This window comes from Mytilus galloprovincialis, chromosome 1, assembly GCF_965363235.1.
Source record: "Mytilus galloprovincialis chromosome 1, xbMytGall1.hap1.1, whole genome shotgun sequence".
Classification (NCBI taxonomy): Eukaryota; Metazoa; Mollusca; class Bivalvia; order Mytilida; family Mytilidae; genus Mytilus; species Mytilus galloprovincialis.
The window spans coordinates 70,096,778-70,112,154 of record NC_134838.1 but is presented as its reverse complement, the minus strand read 5'-3'; the positions used below and the strand labels follow the sequence as shown (position 1 = coordinate 70,112,154).

General features: G+C 31.0%; 2 protein-coding genes across 3 annotated transcripts; one reads left to right on the top strand and one right to left on the bottom strand.

Moving 5' to 3' along the window:
* Positions 1-4,248: 4,248 nt before the first annotated feature.
* Positions 4,249-10,380, top strand: LOC143082788 (uncharacterized). Of its 2 annotated transcripts, XM_076258645.1 has the most exons (4): positions 4,249-4,626; positions 4,966-5,506; positions 6,583-6,657; positions 8,655-10,380. In XM_076258645.1, exons 1-4 carry the CDS (start codon positions 4,290-4,292, stop codon positions 8,695-8,697), a joined length of 996 nt encoding a protein of 331 aa, XP_076114760.1. In that variant the 5' UTR covers positions 4,249-4,289; the 3' UTR covers positions 8,698-10,380. The 2 variants fall into 2 exon arrangements, with proteins under 2 accessions (XP_076114760.1, XP_076114768.1); XM_076258653.1 differs by lacking the exon at positions 6,583-6,657 and having other exon boundaries at positions 4,252-4,626.
* Positions 10,381-10,416: 36 nt separating this feature from the next.
* Positions 10,417-15,115, bottom strand: LOC143082805 (uncharacterized). The gene is made up of 3 exons (XM_076258660.1): positions 14,978-15,115; positions 13,659-13,737; positions 10,417-12,019 (listed from the first exon to the last, which is right to left on the bottom strand). Exons 1-3 carry the CDS (start codon positions 15,045-15,047, stop codon positions 11,473-11,475), a joined length of 696 nt encoding a protein of 231 aa, XP_076114775.1. The 5' UTR covers positions 15,048-15,115; the 3' UTR covers positions 10,417-11,472.
* Positions 15,116-15,377: the final 262 nt, after the last annotated feature.

The window sequence follows — 15,377 nt, the reverse complement described above, 5'->3', positions numbered from 1 at the left end:
TCGAGATTGCGTTAGTAAAATTTTCATAGGAGTGATTTCAACTTCATCACTTGGTTTTATAACTTACTTGTAATAATAGAAAAAATACAATAAAAGTACAATATCACATGTTATTAAGATGATAAGCAGCGTCAGTACACAGAATATATACACCAAGACCATCATGTATTATTTGTGAAGTTGATACGGAATATTTATCAACAAGGTCTTGGTATCTTCCGATGAACTTTTTTAGAAAAAGGACGAGACGTTCTTTGACGTATCCCTGGTTCATCAACTTTCTTCTCAAGCACTGGTGGCGTTTTACAAAGTCTAAATATGAGCTTCAAGCTCTGGAATATCGAACAAGTTGGGAAATGTATATCCCATATGAAGGTGAAGTTGGTATACATGTATTGCTACTAAAGTGGGGGAAATTGATAATTTCAAAATTGAAGTCGTCTCGCTTCTCATAGTTTTTGATACTGAGATGACTGTGTATGTCAAAATCGAGGTATAAATCTAAAAATGGTGACGGAGGAAACCGTGTCTGTTGTTTTTTTTGTTTTTTTTTTTTAATTTCTTCTGGTGGATATATTAATGGAACCCAATCAGAAAAGTTTGTATTGTTAATGGAAAGAATATATCTGAAGGTGAAATTAAATAATCTGGCTTCTTTGGTCTTCTTGTTTTTTCACAAATATCTGAAGGAACTCCGATTCATATGAAAATAAGAAGAGATCGGCAAGGAGAGGCGCACAGCTCGTTCCCATAGGAATGCCGACAATTTGTTGAAAAAGTCTACCTTCAAATTTTACAAATATGTTGTCGATAAGAAACTCCAGCATACTGATCACTTGTTTCTCTGTGAAGCATGTTTTTCGCTTTTGTTCACTAATATGCCTTATGATAAATTATCCCAAAGTAATACATTTTAAAGAGTATCTATGCTACCATTTGTATGTTGAAAAACATGGTGGACTATTTCTTTTAAGCGATTTTTCAATTTCACATGGGGAATGGTGGTACATGTATACAGGTTTGAAAAATCTGAAGTTTTGATAGAACTAATTTCAGAAAAGGACCGAGATTTAAAATTATCCAGAAGTTCTTTGGAATTTTCAAGAATCCATATATGGTTAATACCACTACGCGAGTAAACAGTTTCACAGTATGTATGAAGACCATCTAGATCTTTCACTGCGGATAGAATTTTAGTCAATTTATTTGACAAGAAGGTGGATGGTCTAAAACTATAGAACTCTGTTTATATAAGTATGACATTGTGTAGAATAACGTTCTTTATAACAACAATTATCAGGTCTGGACAACGTCTCAAATTAAAATTTCCGCTAGTATTACACCTCGTCACTACGAAAACAAATACAAACTTCAATGTGGTCCCTGCCATATGTTTTTTTTTTCTATCATTGTTGTAGTAAACATAATATAAAGACATTGAGTTTATTTCTAGAATAGTTTTACGTTTTTTTTATCCTTGGCCTTTAAAGATTGCCGTAATATATGTCGTTGTTTTCCCAGTACTGAAAGCTGTATATAGTTTGTAAAATGTTCACACCTTTGTCTCTCGTCTATGGACAGTTGTCTCATTGTGAATCGTACTACATCTCCTTATTTATATATTTTACTTGCATATGATAGTAGTCAACATCTTCATTTATGAATATATATTTTTCTCACGTATGGAAGAAGTCAACATCACCATATATATATATATATATATATGTGTGTGTGTGTAGGTCAGCCTTTTGTAGTTGTTGTCACAATACTTTGTCATTCACGAGTAAAAATCTTAAAAACAATTTAAATGAAATTGCTAACCTCCTATCGAGACGAAACTTCAATGCAAATAGGAAAACAAATTATATAATATTCCATTACAATAATTCAAATCAGTCTATTTACTTTTACTTGCTGATAAATCTGCAACTGCAGTAACACTCTTGGTAAATCAGATTTACTGTGGTTACTACGAATATGATTATTTCTTTTATTTCGACTTCAGAATCGATTCTGTGTTTTTAATTAAATGAAAAAAAAAACATAATATATAGATATAGGAAGATGTGGTATGATTGCCAATAATACAACTCTTCATCCAAGTCATAATTTACATAAGTAAACCATTAAATAAATACATATACCTTTGATATCCCCTGAGTGATTAGGGAATATGAATATGGTAACTTATGTCTTCTTCCGACCGGAAGTAAAACCCCTGCTAAAGGAGAAAGTTGAGGTTCAGCTGAATGGGATGAAAAGTACACAGCCACGCCCGTTTACAATGGAGACGTACCATCCGATGACTCGTGTGAATAGTGTCACGCTTCTTGTACGTAAAGAACACTTGCAATAAATATTTGAGGGTTTCGTATGCGATACGTATGATGTACTGTAAAAATAAATCCCTATCTCATTAACCCTCATTTTCGAATGGAAGTCCAAATTTCCTTAACCTTTATTTCGGACGGCCCATATAACTCTACCTTCCTTTTACATTTATTATTAACTTGTTCTCGTCGTGAAAAGGCATGAAATATTTCTAACTGGACGTTAAGCCACCAATAATCAATCAATCCAGGATAATCTACTTACATGTATAAGGTTGATTGAATCACTGTAATCGGTTAATCCTGTTTCAAACATCAAGCTATACTTATTAAAACAGCTTTCCCCACTCCGCCGTAGTTGAATATTTTGTTTATTTGACGGGCCACACTTTGGCATATTCGTTATTGGTGTATTATTTTGATATCCATAGGCAGGTAGTTTTGTCATTTGAATTGTTTTACATTGTTCATGTCGGGACATCTGATAGCCAATTAAACCGTAGGGATTTTTTTTTCATTGTTGAAGTTGGCCTTTGATTGCTCACTGCCACTTCAAGTTAATTCTGGATGATATTTGATTCATTGTACCGCATCCCCTCTGTTTTCTATTTTGTTTTAGAATTTAGTTTTTACACACTTACTGTCGAATTGGAGTATTATGTTCTTCAAATTGAATCATATTTTCAAAAACTGTCAACTTCTTGGAGTGGTATAATTTTACCGCGTTTTATGCATGTTTATTGCTTTCGTGTTGGCTATTGTTTTAAACTTTACAGCGTTGGTGTATATTTTGTACCTTAAAGTATGATTTTGTTCTACATGTATTTGCTGTTTCTTAAAAATCAATTCAGTACAATGTATGTACATCATACTCTTTTATCTATATGCATAAAGGTAAATGTCAAAATATTTATTCCTGTCAAAAGTCGGTTGTTCTCTCCTGGTATATCGGTATCCTTCACCAATAAAACTGGACCCTATGAGATAGACGAATTCCAAGTGCTGCTGCAAGTGGCGTTGAACATCAACAATCATTTGATTATGGAGGGAGTATTACTCCTATCATAATCAACTATGATTACCAGTGTCCATATCGAAGGCGCTTGTCCCCGGGTACTATGACCATCATTGATCAACCTTCTAAAAACTGGTTGATCTAATATAGCCATGATAGCTGAACGTGACGTATGAAATACCAACAATTACTGAATCAAATTCCGTATAAACTTGTAGACCACTTAATTCTGAATATAAGCTACTACGTAGATCTAAACTTTGTATAGCTACTCTATAGTGGACATACATTTTGATATGAAAACAACATTTCATCATGTTTACAATTTTTACAGTAAATTTAGATAAATTCCATTCAGCGACTCAGTCATGTGTATTGTATTTGTTGACACTTAAACTATTTATGAAGTTGAAGTTTTATTCAATAAGTCACAATATAAAATAAATAAAACTAACAATACATAATAACTCTATCTAATTTAAAATCTTTTCTTTTGTTTTAAATATAATGAATCACTTTCTTTGTCTTTTAAAAGAACGAACTAGATATTTGTATTTAAAACAGTGAAATTCTATCCCCTATGAGAGTCAAACGTATATTCATTGATCCATCAAATGGTCATGCAAGGAACCTATAGGTTACTTTTATTATTTAAACACAAAATGAAATTTACAGAATATTTTAAATTGTATGCGTAGACAATCTTGGTAATTTTACAGATTTTTCTTTTTCTTTTATTCTTTTTTTACCCCGAAAATTTCATGAAAAATTATAAATGTACGGTTTCCACACTTTCATAACAGATTATATTACAACTGGTATGTTGGTGTAGATATAAATTTTCCCGTTTTACACCCCAAATTTAACAAAACATTTACAAAACATTAAGATTTTTTTTTCGTAGTGATCGGAACTTAAGGACCCATACTGTTAACGTTTTAAATATGGCCGGTTTTCTACCAGTAACAGATTCTAGAAGTTCTAGTCATAGTAAGAGTTCTTCCACTTTAGAAACGTCAAGAGATCAACACAACCTCCCATTTCTGAAGGAAGATTCTTATACGGATACAATTCTTGTGGTTGAAGGGAAAAAACTTTATATACATAGATCGTTACTAGGATATGCCTCTCCATACTTCACTAAATTGCTAAATTCAGCACACAGCGCAGCACTATCAGAAAAGAAGGCAAAAGCGGAGCTTAAAATTGCCGATAAGAATTATGCTGATTTTGTGGAAATGTTCGCATTTTTCCATCCTGGGGTTTGCCGTGAATTGAACGGTAAGTTATAATGTTTCTTATTGATTTACATTAGTTCTAATAGATTCATTTATTTGAAATTGTAAGAAATTGTTTCTCTGAAAAGACAAAGGAAGAAATAAATTGAATTATTACATAATTAAATTATAAACATTATTGTTTAGGGGCCAGCTGAAGTCAGCCTCTGGGTACGAGATTTTCTCGCTGTGTTGAAGAACCATTGGTGGCCAGTGCATGTTTTTTTGGGTTTTTTTTTTTAACTTTTTGATCGGGTTGTTGTCTCTTTGAAACACTTCATTTCCATTCTTTATTTCAATTGATACATAAATCAACTCTTGAAATTTCTTTTTTTTTTTGTAGACAAGATGGCGCTTCGATTGCTTCCTTTAGCGGATGAATTTCAAATGGCGGCTTTGAAAGATCGTTGTGAAAGGTTGCTTGTGAATGTTTTGAAGAAAACACCAATGGTCAACAGAGCATCAAAAGGACCACCGACTCACAAGAATAGAAGAGATAATACACCAGAAATATTACTGAAGTGCATTAAAGCAGCGGACCAAGGGAACTCTAGTGTCCTACTGAATCAATGTATTAAAATGTTTTCAAGCCCAGAGATTGCATTAAAGGATTTGAAAGCTAGCAGTGAAATATCTGATACCACCAAATCAAAAATATTCGAAACTAGAATGGATGCTGCGTCTAACAAACTGAGCCGGATGGCGAATGAACTGGACAGAGAAAAACACGAGAAAGAAATGCTGAAAAAACAACTTGTGGATAGGTTTGTACCGAAGAATCGCTCCCCCAGATATAATGGATCAGAACCTACGCTCGAGCAACCTCGTCCCTTTCCAGTGAAATTACCTGCTCACAAGCACCATCATTACATAGCTCACCAACGGTATATAAATAATCAAATTAATCTGATTTCTATACATTAATTCTCAGTGTGCCACTAAAAATATTAATTCTGATATGCAAGAGATCATTTCTATGTTGTCATTTAAAATTAAAACCTGGTCGATAAAAAGCAATTCCTGATTTGACAAACTTCGTAAACTTCTACATCAGTACATTTCGGTCAAATATGTTATTATAAATCTCTCCTAATTTTTATTTCTTTTATTAATATTAAACCATATTTTACAACGTTACCGTGATATTAATAAGGTAATCAAGCTCAATGAAATGCCACCTCAGAATTAATTTATAGAAATATGCTGGCACTGCACTTTTGATTTGCATTAGTAATATGGTCAGAAATAGAATAGATTCACTCAACTGTAAATAAACTTGAAAAAAAATTGTTTATTGGTTGGATTATTATAATTTATATTACCCAATATAATTCGCCTGCCCGGGTCAATATTAACTACTATGTAAATTAATCAATTTCAATTTAAGATAGATAAATAATGATATAAAGTAATTTAAAAAGTTTACAAAACGTCACTTTGTGGATTGCCTTTTTCAAAAAACATTTTCTGATTTTCACGTTGTTACCTTCCCTTCATATTTTGTCATATCTCTTGTGTTTTCGTAGGCAATGTAGTGCAACAAAAAGTTGCATAGTGCGTATCATTGTATAAAACGTACATGTGTACATTCCAAACTCAACTCTAGACAATTTTAAAGTGTTTACTTCTCATAACTGTTTCATACGTGAATAATATTTTATCAAAAAGTTGAACATTTATTTCTTTTAAAACCTGTCATATTAACAAACCAGAAAAAAAATGTCTACTAGAAATTTTTATTTTCAGAATGGTTGAATCTCCAAAACAATCATTTTTCTATAATTAAATTTGAAAAGACATTCTTTTTTTAAAAAGTTATTTCAGAAAATGTTTATATTTTTTTTTTTCGGCTGCAAACATTACCGTAGTAACGTACTCGATAAGCTAAAGGTTCTTGTTACATTTGTGTACGCCTGTCACCAACCGCTTTGACCATTTTCTTTGTTTGTTAATGTTCTAGGCAAATTAAATATGCTGAAAATATTCTTGGACCGGTACATGAATTTTCAAGGAATGATTTTAAAGATGTCAGACTGTAAGTTAAATGAACATCTTTGTGCGGAGGGTCATAAAGGGTGTAAGTTTAAAGGAAGAAGTTTAAATTAAAGTAGTGCGTGGATTTGAGTAAGGCGTTTAATAGTGAAAGATTCATTTTAACTTATGTAGCAATTCTAAAGATTTAATCTAAATGGGGGACGGAAAATAACCAACGTTATGCAAAGCAAGTTAGTTTTAATAATATAATTATAAATTTATTGTCAACAACCTTGTATGACCCTCAATTTTTGTGGCAGGCGTACTGGTTTAATTTCATTTCATTTTCTTAGGTTGCACTCTAAATTCATTTTGTACAGTTCAGGATATTTAATCAAAATCGTATTATATACTTAATTGCACTTTTTCATTATCATAATATTGGAGTTAGTGTGAAGTATTTTCAACATATTCCTCAAATAGTTTCATGCTTTAGGTCCGCACTATGGGTGGTTGTAAATTACTAGTTATGCAATAACAAAGTATTTACCTTAAAGTTTTCACATATATTAAGTTTAAAACATTATACGTAGAATTTTTTATAAGAGTGGTAAAGTTAATGTATAGATTTGGTCTGTTGCACGATATTCAAGTATATTGAAACTTGATTTTTTCGTTTCATTTCTATTTATCATATAAAAAAATGCAACTTCATAAAAAATTTTATTTAGAGTGAACTTAACATAAAATATTTCAAATGAAATGTAAGGAATTATAGCCTATTTTTGTCGCAGAATTTAACGTTTTAATAAATGAGTTGACATATATTTCAATAAAAGGAAGAATAGCTGTTTATTAAGATACAGTGAAGTGAATACGAGATTGTTATGCTGGTGTTGGTGTATGTGTGTTTTTATATAGCATGTATTCTGAGAACCATGCTTAATACTTATACTGCATGCGTGCTCCCTGAAGTAGGTTCGGATGCATATTGATGGTGTTATTTGTTTAAGAATTGAATGCTTCTTTTTGTAACTTCATTGGGGTGTAAAAGCGTTGACCGAAGTACATTTTGTATGAAGCCCGGAAGTTGTAAACTGTAAAAATCAACAAACGTAGACTGAACTGTTCAATTCCACGATCAATACTTTATTTTGCAACTTTAAATGAATAGGTCCAGAACTGCACTTTGACACATCATATTTAATAGATTAGCGTTTTAAATACCAGATCATGCATTATGGTTTAAATCTAAAAGAGTCACATTAAAAAATAAAATGAGCTTATGATTGCTAATGAGACAGTTCCCCAAAGACCAACGGACAAAGATGTAAACAACTTCCGGTCACCGTACAGTCTTCAAAGACGAGCAAAACCCATACAGTACATGTGTAGTCATTGTTTTGGGAAATATATAGCATGCGTCTAATTTATCATTTTCCTAATCATACTATTATACAATGTAAGTGAATTTTCGTTAAAACAAAAAGCAATTAACACACCATTATTTGTTATATTGTTTAAAATAGAATCAATTTTTGTTAAAAGGAAGAATTTAAGCAACTCATTTTCACCGAAAAAATACTAGTTGAATTATTGCGAACTATCATGCTTCAAAAAATATAAAAAGGTGTGTTTGTTGCTTTATTTGTTGTTCTTTATGTCAATAACTAAGTGTTGCTTGCTTGTAATGCCCAATTATTATGCTACATTTATGGGCACTGTCTTTTCTGGTCTGTGCGTCCGTTCGTTCGTCTGTCCCGCTTTGAGTTAAAGTTTTTGGTCGAGGTAGTTTTTGATGAAGTTGAAGTCCAATCAACTTTAAACTTAGTAAACATGTTCCCTATGATATGATCTTTCTAATTCCCTATGATATGATCTTCCTAATTTTAATGCCAAATTAGAGATTTTATCCCATTTTCACGCTCCACTGAACATAGAAAATGATAGTGCGGATAGGGCATCCGTGTACTTGGGACACATTCTTGTTTTTAGTATACATGTACTTTTTAAATATGTCAACACAGATTTTCATATTATTTCTCTTTTGTCTTACAGGAGCCACAGAGGAATGATCAAATCAGACAAGGGTGACTTGTAAGAGACGTTGGATTTAGATTCATATAGTGACAAGTGTCCTACACCTACTTGGTGTACAGAAAAAAAAAAATACATTTACGTGTAGGTCTACGTATAGCTTTTGCTCCTGAGTTGAAAAAAGTAAACAAAGAAACACTCCATTCTTATTTCTTGATAAAATTGCATATGCTTGTTAACATATTTGTTTCCTCTCGTACAAATGAAATATACATTGCTAGCAATCAATCTATAATTCATTACTCAAAACGAAAAGATGTAAATAGGTATATTAGTTTGTAAGTTATTATGATTATGTTCTTTTGTTTGATCTTGTATGCTCTTTCACAAGTTCAAATATGTTTGGTTTAAATTTTCATGAAGTATTCCTATGAACTCTTGGATAATGAATATGAAAACAAATCCGATTGTTCATCATTAAAATTTTATTCTAATATTAATATTTGATATAATAATAAAAAAAAAAAATCCTTGTAGAAAAAATAAAATTTACAGAATTTTCACATTTCCATTCATTTTGTCAAAATATAATATTTCTTGACTAAGAACAGCATGGCAATTATTTCATTCTTTTTTTTAGGACAATAATTCATTTTAACTTTTGTGCATTATAGAGAACAAAACTGCATGTACAGTAATATTCCTTTAAATTGACAAATACATGTAAACCACATATTCCACAGTAAGGCAACTATCAAAACACGAAAATACTGCCATAAAGTGTTATCATTTATTTTAATAAATTAAAAAGAGTATGCTATGACATTGTAAATGTCTATTTAACCATGCACATAACAGAAAGTATGGGTCAGTGTGCTATTTTTCAAGCTTCAAGTCAAATTTTGCAGTTCATTAACTTTTTATTTATAAAAAAGAAATCTACGAAATAGAACGTTAGAAAAAGGTATAAGACGATAATTTAAGAAAAATAAAAAGACAAAATGGTTTCTTCGAACGAAGTAAAATTTTATTTTCGTTAATTTTCAATTATAAAATTGTAACTACTATACATGTAGTTAACTCCCCTTATACGGCTAATAGTATGTTTAAAAATTGTTTTCAAACTAAAGCAAACAATTGGTATATATGAAAACAGTCTAAATAATGCAATAAATAACATTTTATATCTATATTTGAATAAAAAAAAAACATTTATTGCCAATCCGTCTCCGAACTTGAAGATTTACACAAAGAACTACACTGATTGCATACTGCTATTTCACAATCCAAGATACCAGTATACACATAATCCCCCTTAATCGTGATTGTCATTTGACATCCGTATCGACATGTTATTGTGTACTGAGAACATAAGTGTCAATGGTTCATGTAGTTGCTTTTTCATGTTTCCACTATTATAATTACTGCATGATATCACAAATGCAAGTTAACAATTCGTTAGCATCATCTTCAGAGTCACATATTATATATGTGTCATAAAACATATTTTTTCTTTAATCCATGTACGCTTCTCGCTGCATTGGAGACCCATTGGTGCCCTTCGGCTGTTGTCTGTTCTTTGGTCGAGTTTTTGTCTTTTTGGCACATTCCCCATTTCAATTCTCAATTTTATGTATAACCCGGTATGCAATTTACATGTATTTTACTAATGAATTTCTACGATTACATAATTTTCATCTAAAGATTGTGCATAAGAGATTTAGATTTAATAAAAGAATTCAATAGATTTTTTTACTATTCTTGTTTAGATTTTATGAATCTTATTTGTTTTGTTCTAAAGCTGGTATCAAGCTAGTATAAAAATAAGAAGATGTGGTGGGATTGTCGATGAACTTTACACCAGAGAGCAAATGGCTTAGACTGTAGTATTTGAATTTTTAATTGTGTAATTACAAGAGGTCGTGTGCAAGTAACGGTGTGTATCTTGGATTTGCAAACTTTTCTTTCGTTCTCCTTTAAACTAAACAAAAAAAGGGGAGAAATATACCGGAGCGACATTCAAAATTATAAATCGAAAATAAAATGACAACGCAATGACTAAAAAAAAGAAACGGACAAACAATAGTTTACAAAACACAAAATATTAAAAAAAATAAAGACTAAGCAACACGAACCCCACCAAAAACTGTGGTAACTGAGAATGGAAATGGGGAATGTGTCAAAGAGACAACCCGACCAAAGAGTAGACAACAGACGAAGGCCACCTATGAGTCTTCAGTGCTGCGAGAAACTCCAACACGCGGAGACGCGTGCTTCAGCTGGCCCCTAATCAAAAATGTATACTCGTTCAGTGATAATTGACGTCATACTGAACTCCGAAATATACACAAGAAACTAAAATTAAAAATCATACAATACTAACAAAGGCCAGAGGCTTCTGACTTGAGACAGGCGCAAACATGCGGCGGGGTTAAGCATTATTTTTGTTAGATCTCAACCCTCTCTCTATACCCCTAGCCAAAGTATACGTAGAAAAAACAAACACACGTAACAATACGCACAGTAAAGAAGTCCGAGTTCGATGTCAGAATAGGTAACAAAAGAAACTAAACTAAATAACAATGATACATATAAATGTATGTGTTGTAAATAAAAAGTTGCAGGAAAATTAATATCCTTTGTTTTTCTAGCAAAAATTACAATAATCAAGTTTTAAACCTGACTACAAATAAATACTGTGTTTCTTCATATACAAAAAACACGATAACAAATTACTGCGAAAATGTCAGTAACATTGTTAAAAGGAAGCTGTTTAACAAAGAGCTTGCTACTGTCGTATCTGCAAATATTATTTTGAAAATAAATAAAATTTGTCTTACTATTTCCCTACTTTTTTCTTTGCGTTAGCTTGTTCAAGTTGTTGCTCAAGTTCTATTATTTGCTTACGTAGTTTTGAGAGCTCTTCCTTTGCAATGTTTCCAGAAGCTTTTTTTGCCAGATGTTTACCGCTCAAATCATTATATTTTGTCTTCAAATTTTGTAGCTCAGATTTAAGTGCATCTTCTCTTTGATTATGTGCCCTTTGTTTGGAAGCTAAATCGTTTTCTTTCTTTTTCATCAATCTTTTCATTTTATCCAACTCATCCTGCCTCTTTTTGATTTCCCTTTCTTTTTGCTTGATGGTCGCCTCTAATTTATCGTTCTTTACTTTTTCCCTTTGTAGTTCATTTTCTAGATCTCTCTTTTCTCTTTTTAATTCGAAAAGCTCGGTTTCCTTTTTCTCGATTTCTTGTTTATGACTTTCAACCAGATCTTTGCCAAGTAACGCAAGTTTTGCACCATATCGACCTCCTTCGATGGCTATCTGCATAAATTCATCTCTCAAAACATCAACAGCGGCCTCTAAAATATCTTTTCCAAAATTCCTAAAGGGATATTGTTACATTTATATTATCTGCCAGTAACATGTACATGTAATTTAAGGAAGTTCACTTCTCAGTTTCAGAGTAATTAACTTTTTAAAACACTAATTTATATTGACAGGGGATTAAAAAAGGAATCCAAAGAGCAAAAAAAAATATATAGGTCACCGTGCTTGTTTTCGAGATATTAGACAGTGAAATTTTGGCGGGAAAATATTCTCTCTTGACTTTTCATAGCTTTATCATTGACAAATTGAAACTGTTAAAAAGTAATTAAAATTTTATAAGACTTTTACAGATGGCTTATCATTATACATGTAAAAGATTTATAAAAAGAAAAATGGGGGTCACCGGGCAATTGTTTTCAAGGCATTCAAATTGAAAAAACCAGAAAATTCCGAAAATCTGACAAAAAATCCAAAACATGACAAACCAGCTTCCTTAAGGCACGTATGCGCCTAAGTTATTGATCTTACAAAAAGAGTGATATCCAATTAAACGCATGGTAAGATTTTATTTAAGGAAAGTCATGTTCCATAATGAAGTCATAACAGCACAGACAAATTTTGCAATACATTGTTTACCTCAGTTGCCTTGTTTATAGACTTCACTGTAAACAGTTAATTGTTTTCAAAAATATAAACTTAAAACAACAACAAATATTGATTGTTTGTTGCTGAACGTCCATTGGCAAATATGTCATGCATGTTTAGAACAATAAAAGTCGATAATACATGTAATTTTCATTATAAAATGTTAATAGTTGTCTATCAATTTTGGTAGAAAACATTTCTTTTGTTCATTCAACCTTCTGACCATGTTTGCCCCTGTAAAAAATAACTTTGTTCGATTGTTTCCCGCTGAACACATATTTGATCTGTCGAAGGACACTAACTAAATCAAATGTATTTATTTTGGATCATTCATTTTTTATACATATTTTAGAGAAAACTCTAACAATGCAATTTTCCATACAATTAATATTTCCAAGAAGAAAATTTTTGAAAAAATTGATCTTCACTGATTTTACAAGTTGTCACCTTTGGTATAACACACGAGAGCACTTAAAATGCTAGTTTCCATATAATTGTTATTCAAAAATGAAATTTATCTTTCTATTGATTATTAATATTAGTAATGTTTTCTTCAAGATAAAAAATGTACTTATAATAAATCAGGAATTGTTTATTATTTTTTATGATCATTTTCTTTTGTAAAAAAGAAGGTGTTTGTACATTTTTTTTTTACAATTCAAAAGACGCGAAGAGCAGTTTTTGTATTCCTGTAGGTAAACTCATGAAAGATGCCAAGATTAATATTTTGTACGCCAGACATTTGTCTTAACAATAAAACGCTTGAAATAAAAAAAATCTTAAAAAGGCAAAATAAAGTACGATGTTGAAGAGCATTAAAGACCCAAAATCTGGAACGTACAATAGATATCTGAATCAGAGATAGATATGTCTATTGTGTAGTTTATGGAAAGTTGTTTGTTTATTCTATCAACATGAAACAACAATTCGAAAGCAACACTGTGTGCAGGTTTATTTTCCACACATTTAACAATTACATACAAGTAGTACGTGCATCGCAAACGTCATGTTAAAGATTTTAATGTCAAAACCTTAGCAATCGAACATACCCCAACAGCGCCTTTCTGTGTTCATCTAATTTATTTGTTGTTAATTCGTCTTCCACAAAGTCTGATTCACTGACAGTATCTACAACAAATTTTCAAATTATTAAGCAATCCTTATCTTAAAAAAAGGAATGCTATATTGCTTCGGAGAATTACGTGTTCTAAATGATGATGTGATGAATAAATTTACTTATTCTATTTGAGGGTCTGGATGGGGTTTACAGAATTTATAAAACCGAGGAAATATACAGAATAAAGGATTAAAAAGATAAAGAACTACAAATAATGGAGTGCTTAATTATACAGAATTGCGAATTATCATTTAACATGATGGATTTTGTTCAATGATGTTGCCATTACGGGTTGTATATTGCAAAATATATAGGTTCCTACACTAGATCTGAATTTTACCCCATGTTGACCTAAGTTAAAGAAAAACGTTCTTAAATCAAAAAAAGAATGGGTTGTAATGGCCATTAACCATACCGAAATTTGTATATAAAAGTTCTTTATTTTCATGTTTAAGGATGTACTTAGGTGAGTTTTTGGAATTTGTGTCAAATGTTCGGACTCCTTGGTGTTTTTCCATACAATACAATGTAAAATATTTTGCCCATAACACCCATTTATTTTTTCATATAATTTAATAGCTCATGAAATGCCATTTACCAAAATTTTAGAAGATTCTTAATTTTCTTTCTTTTGTTTTGAGACCTAATAATACCAATGCAAATATAAGGTAAAAGTCCGAGTCAGCCTTTTCCCGCCATATTTTAAATCTCAATATCTCGAAAAGTAGGTCCATGACCTATCAATATTTTTATCTTATTTTTATCCTTAATTGATGCTCTACCAGCTTATAGTATCAATTTTAACTTCTTAATTTATTAATTTTCACCTAACCTCACCTAAGTACATCCTTAATATCAATGTTTAAGTACATCTTGAACAGAAATAACTTTGTATTTAGTGGAATTATGTTAATTAGAAAGCTTCTCTAAAATAATTCTGTTGTTTCTTGTCTCTGCATAATGTTTTTAATAAACAAAGATGGAAATCTGCAAACAATCAGCAATTTTATTCATATTATTGAAAAAAGGTACATAATATTATAGAATATTTTCAAACTCATTTAATTTTTTGATATTGTGCATTTATCTGTATTTTATGCAAATTGAAACTAATTGTCAAAAATGTCATTGTTTTGGACCAAATCCCAGATTTTATAACCCTTCTTCTGCAATTAGTTGAATTTTGAAATTCGTTCATTGTATCATGAATTAGATAGGGTTACATTTTAACGGAGAAAACTGTAGGCATACCTTCAAATGATTTTTCAGTTCCGATCTTTCCTTTCTTTGGAATCTTCCTATTTTTCCCTTTCTTTTCCATATTTAATGAAAAATCTATCACTACGTTTCCTTTATCAGTACACTTGTATCAAAGAAACATGTGCTGGCTGTTAATCTTATGAATGCACATAAACCTATGCATATAAATTATTCAGTTAGCGTTTCTATATTAAAATTGCCAAATTCAGTTTTTAGAAAAAGAAATATCATCATGCGTTTCGGTTCAAAATTATCATAAACCTAATATGTTTCGTGTAAAAAGTTATGTATTATATAACTGCAAATTGCTTGAAATTTAAATATACATGTCATTGAAAATGTTTAAAAAGGATGAAAATTAAATTAAATCAGATCTATAAGAAATGTTTGA